Source organism: Drosophila takahashii, chromosome 2L, assembly GCF_030179915.1.
Source record: "Drosophila takahashii strain IR98-3 E-12201 chromosome 2L, DtakHiC1v2, whole genome shotgun sequence".
Classification (NCBI taxonomy): Eukaryota; Metazoa; Arthropoda; class Insecta; order Diptera; family Drosophilidae; genus Drosophila; species Drosophila takahashii.
The window spans coordinates 12,459,372-12,470,628 of NC_091678.1; the positions used below are offsets into that span (position 1 = coordinate 12,459,372).

The 11,257-nt window shown below is 43.5% G+C and overlaps 1 protein-coding gene across 3 annotated transcripts in view; it reads left to right on the forward strand.

Moving 5' to 3' along the window:
- The window catches only part of mtgo (miles to go), a 135,850-nt gene extending 124,895 nt beyond the window's left edge, over nucleotides 1-10,955 (forward strand). For 2 of the 3 annotated variants that reach the window (XM_017158568.3, XM_017158569.3), the window contains 2 exons: nucleotides 4,532-4,970; nucleotides 5,616-10,955. In XM_017158568.3, coding sequence (XP_017014057.2) covers nucleotides 4,532-4,970; nucleotides 5,616-9,388 — 4,212 coding nt within the window. In that variant the 3' untranslated portion in view covers nucleotides 9,389-10,955. Of the gene's footprint in view, nucleotides 1-4,103; nucleotides 4,462-4,531; nucleotides 4,971-5,615 lie in introns of those variants that run through there. The other variant, XM_017158570.3, reaches the window with a different exon arrangement.
- The last annotated feature ends 302 nt before the right edge of the window (nucleotides 10,956-11,257 follow it).

The following is an 11,257-nucleotide window of genomic DNA, read 5'->3' on the forward strand; positions in this document are numbered from 1 at the left end:
GCCAGTTTCTAGTTTCCGGGGAAACTTGCGAGGGGGCGGGTGGCGGTGCGGGAAAGTGTGAAAATTGCATAACTAATTAGTCCATTTTCGCACAATTCCAAAGTCCCCCTTTGCATTGCTCAACTTCTGACTCACTGTGCGCGCAAATATTTGAACGGCGAATGCATTCTGAGGCAGTTTATTTGCCGTCTGAATTCGTTTCATTGCATTTCGCGAGCTGTCATTTAGGCGTGAGCTTTGACAATCGTTCTGCGAAGAATGCTAATTAGCCAGTTGAGAGTAGGTGTTTACCAAGGGAAAATGTGGTTGATCGACAGGTGACTTAAAGAATATACAAAATATTTAAAATGGAAGAAATGTATCAATTAATTTTATTATTTAATTTGTACATTATTTTTTCATTTTCCTTTGTTATATCCATTCGAAAAATATATTTATTCAAGTCAGAGTAAACTTACTTGAGGGGAATTCCCAAACATTACGAACATTTTTATTGAGCGATAAAACATTAGCACGTTTTTATAATACAAATTGTAAGTTAGAAATGAAATCAGAAAATATTGGTTAATTTTTACATTTTGTTAATTTTTTTTTTGTGTGTAAAATTTTATTTTATTTCTTTTTAAATTATCTAAAATCTAGTTATTCCATTTTGAGTACCTATTACTGCTACATATAACAAATATTAGTTAGTTCTTCTTACTTTCTGGATTAGATTTTATTGCTTTAAATATAATTCTTTATTCAATTTTTTGCGTCTAAATATTTTTTTTAAATATTTTAAAATTTCTAAAAATGTACCAATTTTTATTTAAGTTTAACTGCTACAAATTACTGTCATTGGAATTTATTTTTGCCTTTCTGGGCTTATTAACATGCGGAACTAGTTCGCTCCCATGATGATGGGCCAAGTTCATAGTCTTCTGTTGGCTGCTGCATTCCATTTAAATTGCCTCGCTAATTTGCAAAATGGCAAACGAACGAACGAAAAAAAACGCTTGTTAACCAAAGCAGATGAGCGTTACCCATTCACATCACGTTTCAAGCCCCCAACTGTTGCTCCCGTCGCCACTTATGTCTAATAATTTAATAATAACAATTTCATTGTACAGCATAAACATTCCCATCATCTCTTTTATGTGCAGAAATTGTTGGCAACGCAAAAACACAAAAAGTCGGGGCAAAATTGAAATATTTTCATTTCCATAGCGAAAATAGGGAAAATCGTTGACCAAAGAGCCGGAGATGATGGCCCGAACAATCCGAGTTCGTGACTTGGCCAGACTATAAATCCGGTTCTGGACCAGCGCCTAGCGCAATTTAAATTCTATTGCCCAACTCCCCTCTTCAGGTTATTTATTGTATTATTATCAATCGCTCAATTAAAATCCGAATTAATTGCACTGTGAATTATATAATTTCCATTGATTACGCGCTTTCCGGGGGCGAGTGGCTTTTATTTACTGACACTTTTGCGGTGATTTATTTGTAAATTGTAGACAAATCAAATAAATAAATAAAAGAACCGGACAAGTAAAAAACATGTTCTTCATTTTAATGAAAATGTAATTGCTTTTAAAGTTGTCAAGTTGATGTGTGTTAAACTTGTGGTATATTTATCATTTTGAAATATTTAAGTAAATTATCCAATATTTAAATATTTAAATATTTGTGGAATAGTTAAACAAATATTTTTCATTTTAAAATATTCAACTTATGTGAACAATAAATAAATATTTTCCCAACTCCTAAAATTGCACCTTATGCTGACTAAAACCTCGATTTGCATAACAATTTGTAGAGCCTTCTTGTGGTTTTATCTTAAGTTAGTTAGTAAATTTAACTGACTGGTGGTGCACGCTTGTGGCAACATTGATTGAACTCCACTTGAGCTGAACTTTGCTTTTGCTGTCACATTTTTACATAACCCGCCATTCCTAATGCCGTTTTCGCAGTGGAAAACTTGATTAATGCAGCGGGCAACAACTTCATCCGCCTCGGATTCCAATTCCCATTCCAGCTTGGACACATGTGGCTTCGTCACGCTTTGTTGGTGAAATGAAAGTGCCGGCGGTGGCTGCTCAACTGACTCCTACTCCCAACTCCGCCATTCCGACTTGAATGGCTGAGGCTGAATTTTCCTTGACTTAATTAACTATTTGCTGCCACAACACAACAGAAAAACATACTCGAAAACATGCATGGGCACAAGCTGGGAAAATTTGCAGGGGGTTTTCGAGCATAGCTGAAGATAAACCCTGCAGTTTCCGATTTATCCAAAGTCAAAAGAATGATTCATTTTATTTTTTTTTTTTTTTTTTTTTTTTTTTTCTGCTATTTAAATTTTTTTTTTTTTAATAAGAGTAATTTAAAAATTACATTTTAAACATTTTGTTTATTTTTTTTTAGTCAGCTCCAAAAATGATTATACATTTTTAATAATCTTCTTAGAATTAGTTTCAGCATTTTTTTATAAAACACATGAACCTAAAAAAAAAAAATTTAAAGGCCCAACAAAGTTTGTAAATTTTTTTTTTTTGAAACTCTTCCGAAAATTGGCAAATGTAAGAAATTGCAACCCCTTGAGCGTGAGCCACTGTTCGAAACACAGGGATTCGCATACAGCACCTTACAAATGGCAGTTTCCGCTTGTGTGTTTATGTTGAAATGTTTATAATTTGATTGTATGCTAATTTGCATAGTTGCTGCTATAGCTGTAGTATCCATTATGCAACTTGAGTTAAGCACTCGAAATAACGGTATCTGTCGCACCATTGAAACCGAAACGGAAAGCGAAACCGAAACTCCCTCGCAGAACAAGTTATAATCTTCTTTGTTTTTTGTTTTCCATATATTACTTTAGCTCCTTTTGTTTTCCTTTATTTTACGCTGTTGTTTCGAGCTTAAAAAAGCCGCAACAAAAATAAAACTCATTAACTTTGACCCATATTTTTGGCTTTTCATAGTTTATGACCATCCCAAAAAAAAGAACCGTGGAAAGCTACGTTTTAAAGCGTACAAATTGAACAACCTAGATATAAGGCCAACTGAAGTCATGTAAAAACGTAAAATTAGAGTAATTTTAGCGAAAAACATTTGCCACAGTTTTGCAGCAATTGGTGGAGCGAAATTATCAATCATCAGTTGGGCCACTTTGGCAATTTTTAGTTAATATATGTAGCATGCGGGCGTGGCTAATTGCCCATATATACCGCAAAGGCAATTTATTTAATGATCTATCTGCTGGGGGAAATCGTTCGGATCGGGAATTTAGTTTGTAAATTTTTAAACGTGCCCGATAATAAATACATATGTAATTTTTAGGCTCTCACAAGGCTACTGATTATATTTAATTAGTTTACAACTTTAACGGTTTTTAAATGATTACTATAAAGAGTAGTAGATGAAAGAAAATCTAAAAAATATATTTTTCATAAAACGTTTTAAACAGGGACCGTAAATAATCATTATTTGAGATTTTTATTTTAAAAGGCCTACTGAGGTTTTTACATATTTTAATCAACCATTTAACTGGTTTTTTTGCACTTCATAGACATAAACAAGTAACAGTTAATTTGATTTCCAGATTTGTTGAAATGCATATACTTTGTGGGCAAGAGTAAAAAGAACGTCATTTTTGACGTGTAAAACAAAATATCACAGTAGTCTTTTTGAAATAAAAATCTCAAATAATGATTATTTACGGTCCCTGGTTTTAAAGCTTTAAGAAAGGTTGTTTAACTAAAGTAGGTATGAAAAAGATTTCAAAAATATTATTACTGCAATGAGCCCCTACAAATACAAATTTGTCACTCCCAATTTGTTTATGAAATGACTGCTCTTCTGAAACAAAAAAATATTTTTTTAAAAACATACTTACTGTTAAAATATAATGAATATTTCTACAGCACCTTGCAACACATTTGAAATTCAATTTTAAATATACGCGCCAAATGAAATTCTTTTTACGGTCACCCCAAAAATAATAGTACCCAAAAGGGTCGTGTCCAGGCTAAAGAGTATCTGGGATCTAAACCTTGGGTGGTGTTTAAAATGACACTATTTATCACTGAATTTGAATGTATTTTTTAGTGTATTCTAGTAGCCAAACCACCCACAAATCGAAAATTTATTAAACAAACGTCTCAGGCGTTTGATTTGTTATTTAAATTTATGCGGGTTAAAAAGTTCCTAAACAAACAAGGCAATGCAAATTGAGCAGACAAAGTCTAAGGAATTCAGTGTGCAAAGAAAACGTGTACCTTTTTGGTTTTTCTTATTTTGCGAAAGATAAGAAACCGAAAATCAATTGGCTGTTATCAGTTCTTTTTTTTAGACGCGAGATATTTTTAGCCAGCGTGTTAAATTAAATGTTGACGTGGTGTTTTTAGAAATATATGATCTTTTAATGAAACCACAATGGAGGATCCTAAGAAAACGGGCAAAACGCTGCTTATTAAAGTAATTTTAACGGGATATTTTTAAATATTTAACTGGGTAATTAAATATAATTTGTTGTTTATTTTTACAGATAAGCGCGAATGGCACTTCGCATTTCTACACCCCGGTGGCTGGTTATCCTGGCCCAGGACCTGCGGCCAATGGACCGCCGCACTTTCATTTGCCGCCACCACCACCGCAGCAGCAGCAGCAACAACAACAGCAGCAGGCGCCCCAAGGAGCACCACCTCCGCAGCAGCAACAACAACAACAGCAGCAGCAGGTGGCAGCAACCTCCGCAACTCCTGGAACAGCAACTGCTGGAGGAGCAGCAGGAGGAGCACCAACCAATGGCCCAGCCACCCACTCACATGGACACGCGCACACCCACTCACACGCCCACTCGCACACACATCCACAGGCCCATCCACATTCCCCGCACTCCCCCTCGCCGCCCAATTACCGGGATGAGCGCAGCCAGCGGCAGCACAACAAGCTGCTCAGGAAGCTGGAGAAGCAGCGGGAGTCAAGTGAGTATCCTGCGGCACAGGGAACCTTAAATAATGAGTATGTAGTTCGTCTGGCTTGGGAATAAGTTTTAAAGAACCATTAAAACATACTTTATGATATTGTATAGGATCTAAAAAACAATTTTTAAATTTTGTTAAAATTTCTAAGAGTTAATATTTTTAGAAATCCAAACAATCCTTACAACTGAGGTCTAAAAATAAGAAGAACGAAGACTTAGAATATTCATCAACTAAGAAAATAATTAAACAACATATTACATTACTAAATGACAATAGCATACCATAGAATATGATCCTAATTCTTCAAGATCTAAAGTAATATATTACTTAAAAAACGTAAAGCTAAGTACAGTCTTCTTTGATTTTGATAAATACTCTTTTGGTTATTCCTTAATATTTAGAATCTGTCTAGTTCGAACAATCAATAACTTTAAAATAAAAGTATTTTGAAAGCACTATAAAATAGTTTTTAACCAAAGAAAAACGGTTCTTAAAATTTAAATAAGTTCTTTAACTAAAAGAATGAATTAAAATATTTTTTTATCAAGATTTAAATGCATTTTTAAAGTTATATCCCTGCTAAGCGAACTACAAAATCATTCGTGTTGCCAAGAGATCACATTAATATATTCCACTTCCATCCAGATCCCCCGCACTCGCCCTCTCCGCGCCGTGCCAACGAACTGAATGGTCACAATAACAACAACAACATTCCTCCGGGCGTCACCCTGCCCGGCCACCTGAGCAGTCACCACCACGTGGTGAACCACCAAGGACGTCGCCTGCCGCAGCAGCAGCAGCAGCAGCACCACCCGGTGGCCCAGCAGCAGACGCAGACCAGGAACGGGAATCCGCCCCAGAGAACCGGCAGCAGTGTGGGCGGCGCCAGTTCGGTGGGAACCTCCGAGGACGGCGAGGACAACTCCAGTCTGGCCGGCGACGATGAGGAGGAGTACCACAGGGAGAACACCATCATCGAGCAGATCTCGGCCATTGACAGGCCCGAGGTGATCGATGTGACTGCGCGGGCGGCCAAGATCATCTGGGAGAGTCCGGCCATCGCGGACACGGTGACGGTGGATATGCGCCAGCTGCGCTACCAAGTGCTCCTCTGTGATTCCGGCAAGCAGTGCAAGTACAAGAGTCTCTACCAGGGCGAAGCCTACGAGTGCATTGTGCAGGATCTGCAGCCAGGGCAGGATTACCTGGTGCGCCTGCAGGTGCACTACGAGAAGCTGGTCGGCACGGTCAGCGATCCCACGGAATTTCGCACGCCCGCCTGTGAGCCCGATCAACCGCCGCCGCCGAAGCTGGTCTCCCGCACCAAGAGCTCCATAAATCTGCGCTGGGCAGCTCCCGCGGCGAACGGCGCCAGCATACAGCACTATCTGCTGGAATACGACGAGGGTAGGATGGCGGGACAGCCGCAGAAGTTTGTGGAGCTGGCCAAGATCAAGGCCAAGCACTATGTCATCGGGAAACTCCAGCCAACGACGGTCTACAGCTTCCGTTTGGCGGCCGTGAACGAGGCGGGCCAGAGTCCCTATTCCCCAGTGGCGAGCTACAGCACCTCGGGCAATCCGCCGCCAGTGCCGCGACCTCCGCAGCTGCTGGGCAGCACTTCCAGTTCCCTGAAGCTCGGCTGGGAGCGGCGGGCACAGGATGGAGACTTTCTGCTGCAGCTGCAGGATGCGGAATCAGGCCATGGCTACCTGAACACCTACAAGGGCACAGAGCTGCTGACCGAGTGCCTGCAGCTGCGGCGGGCCAGCAGCTATCAGTTCCGTTTGCGGTCCGAAAACGAGGCGGGCTTCTCGCCCTGGTCGCCGGAGGTTAGCTACCGCACTTTGGCTGAACGTCCAGGGAGACCCGGGAAGCCGCATGCCAAGGGCAAGATCCATGGCACCCAGTTCAAGGCACGCTGGGATGCACCCAGCGATGCGGGTGGCGCTGAAATCCTTCGCTACCATTTAGAGCTGAGTGCCGCTGGACCCGCGTTCGAGCGGATCTACAGCGGGGCCGAAACAGAGGCCATGTGCGAGCGCCTCCAGCCGGGCACCACCTACGCTTTGCGGGCCTGCTGCGAAGGTCCCGCCGGGCAGAGTCCCTACTCGGACATTGGACACGTTACCACGGAGGCGGTGCCGCCGTCTGCCCCGCCGCCGCCGCACTGCAGTGATCCGCCCTCGCCGTACGCCGCCCTCCTGAAGCTCCAGCATCCGGAGTACAATGGCGGGGCACCGGTCCTCGAGTTTGAGGCCCAGATGAGGCGACTGGAGCAGGTGCAACCTCCACAAGTGGTTTACCGCGGCAAGCAGGCCTACTTTGTGGCCCAGGACCTCACCCCCGGCGGCATGTACGAGGCCCAGGTGCGGGCCATCAACCGGATAGGCCACGGCAACTGGTCGCAGTGGATGCGATTCACCGCAGCCGCCGCAGCGCCCGGTGCTCCCGAGGAGCTGCGCGTCCTGGTCAAGTCGGCCACCCATTTGGGCGTGAGTTGGCAGCCGCCGTTGCAGGAAAACGGCGCACCGGTGACCAGTTACACGCTGAAGAGTGCCAGCCAGGAGAGGATTAGGGATGGCGAGGAGGAGGAGGAGGTAAAGGAGCCACCGAGCTCCGAGTTCCACAACTGCTACCAGGGAGCGCAGACCTGCACGGAGCTGAGGAACCTCTCGCCCTACACACGCTACCATTTCCGCATCAAGGCGAGCAACTCCGCCGGCACCGGAACCTCCTCCGATGTGATAAGCGTGTGCACGCCGGCCGCCGTGCCAGGAGCTCCGCAGATGCAGGGCTACGAGTTCACCGCCCAGGAGGTGACCCTCAACTGGACGCAGCCGGCGGCCCATGGCTCGCCCATCTGCTCGTACAACATTGAGTATGGGGAACGAACCATCGCCACTCCAGATGCCTGTACGAGATACACAGTGAGCGGATTGATGCCCGAAACCGGCTACAAGTTCCGCGTGCAGGCGGTGAACGCCATCGGGGCGGGAGCCTTTAGTGCCTATGCCAAGCTGACCACCCAGCCGGCTCCTCCGGCGCCACCGCGCCTCGAGTGCAGCGGTGCCGGGCACAACTACATCAAGCTCAAGTGGGGCGAGAATGGAGTTGGCAAGGTGGCGAACCAATCCAATCCCTCTGGCAGCGGAGGCGACTTCACCAAATACTTTGTGGAGATGTATGTGTCGCGGGCCAAGCAATTCCAGGCCGTCTACTCCGGCACTAATTGCATGTGCAAGGTGCACAAGCTGCAGGAGCGTAGCAGCTACACCTTCCGCATCTACGCCCACACGGATCGGGCTGGCGATGGCGATTATTCCGAGGAGTTTGTCTTCGAGACCTCGGCCACTCTCCCAGCGAACATAAAGCCACCGCGCGTCGTCCAGGAGGGCAGCGTGTGCCTCATGGAGCTGCCCGGCCAGCTGGGCATGCAGCTGACTTTGGAGTGGCAGCACTCGAAGAACTCCTTCCACGATCGCGTGGAATACGAGCTGCAGTACGCCGTTTTGGGCGCCGCAGAGCTAGAAGGTGAATCCCTGTCGCCCAAGGGTCGCAGCAGCAGTTCCAGCGGCAGCTCGAGCGGAGCTCCCATCAATCTGGCCAATCACGAATACCGGCAGTTGTATCGCGGCCCCGAGACCAAGTTCACCATTGACAATCTGGCCGCCGGCACTTGCTATCAGTTCCGCGTGTGTCCCGTCCGGATAGCGGCGGGCGGAGAGCTGCTCTACGGCCAGCCGTCGAGTCCGTTGCGCTACCAGGTGCCCAGCGAGCTGGATCCCAGCTCGGCCACCTGCCACCACCACCTGCACGGCTCGACGGCGCCACCACAGGCGGTGGCCGCCAGCAGCAGCCAGCGGAGCAGCCGGAAACTCTCGGCCGGCAATGGTTCCACCAATGGCCTGCACTTGCGATCGGTGAGTGCGTCCGCTATCAGCGGTGCGAGCGGCGTTGGAGCCGATCCCGTGGCGATTGGACGACTGCAGCAGGAGCTGTCCGGTTTCAATGCCTGCGCAGATCCCCTGCATCACCATCATCATCATCACCACCACCACCATCAGCCGTGCGGAGGCGGAGGCAACGGCGGCGGCGGCAGCCTCGTTGTAGCAGGAGCCACCGACTCGCACCACCAGCATCAGCACCACATGCACCACTCGCATCACATGCACCACGCCCACCATCCGCACACCGGCCTGGGCGTCAGCTCATCCAGTTCCAGCTCCTCGACGGCGGCAGCCATCTCCTCCAGCTTGGCCCAGGCAGGCGGACTGAGGCGAATCGTCGGTAAGCTAACTTCACTGTACTCCAACCGGAGGCGTCTGAGTGACCAGCAAAAGGCCGTCTGCATTGTGGTCTCCTTCCTAGTGGGCACCTTCCTGGTCGCCATGCTCGTCAATATGCTGCGGGGCTAAGAGGACATAAAATGGAAAACAAAAAAACTGGCGCCCAACGTGGGACAGGCAAAACGACAGGCAAAAATAGAAAAAAAAGAAAAACAAATATGAAACACTTTATGTCTCAAAAAAGTGATTTAAACCATTAGTTGTAATTATGTATTTTTTATATGTATACCGTAACAAAATCAAACAAAATCAAACTGTATATTGTCTAATTTTAAACAAAACAAGCAGAACACAGGAAATCAAAAAATCTAGCGAAAGGTAGAAAGTTATAGAGGTGAAGAAAGAGAGATGAGATGAGATCTGAGATGAGAAGGCAGAAACAGAACCCCCATAATTGTATTAAATGTACACAAAAACCGCAACGGCTTACATTCACACAGCTAAATGTTATTAATGGTATTTACTTATAATATTTGTTGTCACAAAAAACCGAAAGTCTAATCTCCATATGTGCTATAAACAAAAGAGAGCTGAGCAGCCGGCGAAAGAACCTAAAGGCTCATCAGTACTTGTCAAATCCTGTTCCGAAAACGAAAAAGAAAATGCTTCTCAAGCTGTTACTTTCCGTGTGGCCCCAAAAATTGCATTTGCCCCTTCCGGCGGGTTTGTAAAATTCCTGTATGATACGTGTAGAACTAGCATGTTAGCCAGAGCAAGAGCAAGATTTTTTTACAAGAACCATTTTTGTAAAATGTATTCCAACATAACGATTGTAGATAGCTGGTCAACAAATTGCACCAACTAATGAAACTCCTAAGTAGCTAAAAGGTAACCGAATTGTAAAGGGGGCGCCGCAAATTGATGCCGGAGGGCAAATGCATAACGAATAATTAAACGAAAAGTATGAATTTATTAGACTACTAGCTACAAGTATTCAGTGCTGTATAATTGTTTCCCCCTGATCGCTCCAATCTACGCAGATATATAAATATATATATATATACAAAACATAGATATATGTAAAACAGCAGACGCTTCTTTCATTCTCACAAACCTTTTTATACGAATTATTACACAATTTATTATAAACATATTATACGACAAGCAGAAATCGAGAAAACCAAGGCAACCCCAGTTGGGGCTGCTATATCCGCTGGCAATCCAACTGTTGCATTTCACATCCAACCAACAACCAACTAAACAAATTCAACCCAACACTTTTTTTCGTAGGCTGTCCATGTGGCTATAGCAGCCCCAACTAGGCAAAGTGATTTATATTCCAATTATTATTATTTTTCTAATTAAATAAATTAAACTAAATGTAATTGTTTCTTTCCATAGCATTTAATGTGAATTATACAAAACGGAATCTTATCTAAAAAATCACGAAAAAACAAAAAAAAATACACAAAACAAAACAAATGTTTGTTCATGTAAAGCATAAACATTTGCTTGATGCAAATTAAAAAAATTATATATATATATATAAAATAAATAAATAAATAAACTTAAATCGGAATCAAATGATAAATAAATGGGAATTATGTATGTTTCTATGTTTACAACTTATAAAATTTATTTGCAAAATATATATATGAAACATTTAAAATAAATGCGATATACAAATAATAAAAAATACTTTTGGTTTTTGTTTGTGGATTTTTCATTCAGCTGCTTGGGACTTTTCGGATTTTTAAAAGAGCACATAACTGTATTTGAAACTAGTATTCGTAAATGAGCAGAAAATATTAAGGTTTTTATATTGGCCTTTTCAATATTTTAAAATTTATCTTTTTACTTAAGAAGAAATATTTCCTTATAAACGACAAAGAAAAGCTCTGACAACGAATAACTAAAGAGTTCCTACATTAGATTTCCTCGTTATTCGTGATTACATATTCGAAGTTCAATGAAATCCTCTGCTGATTTTTCGAAGCA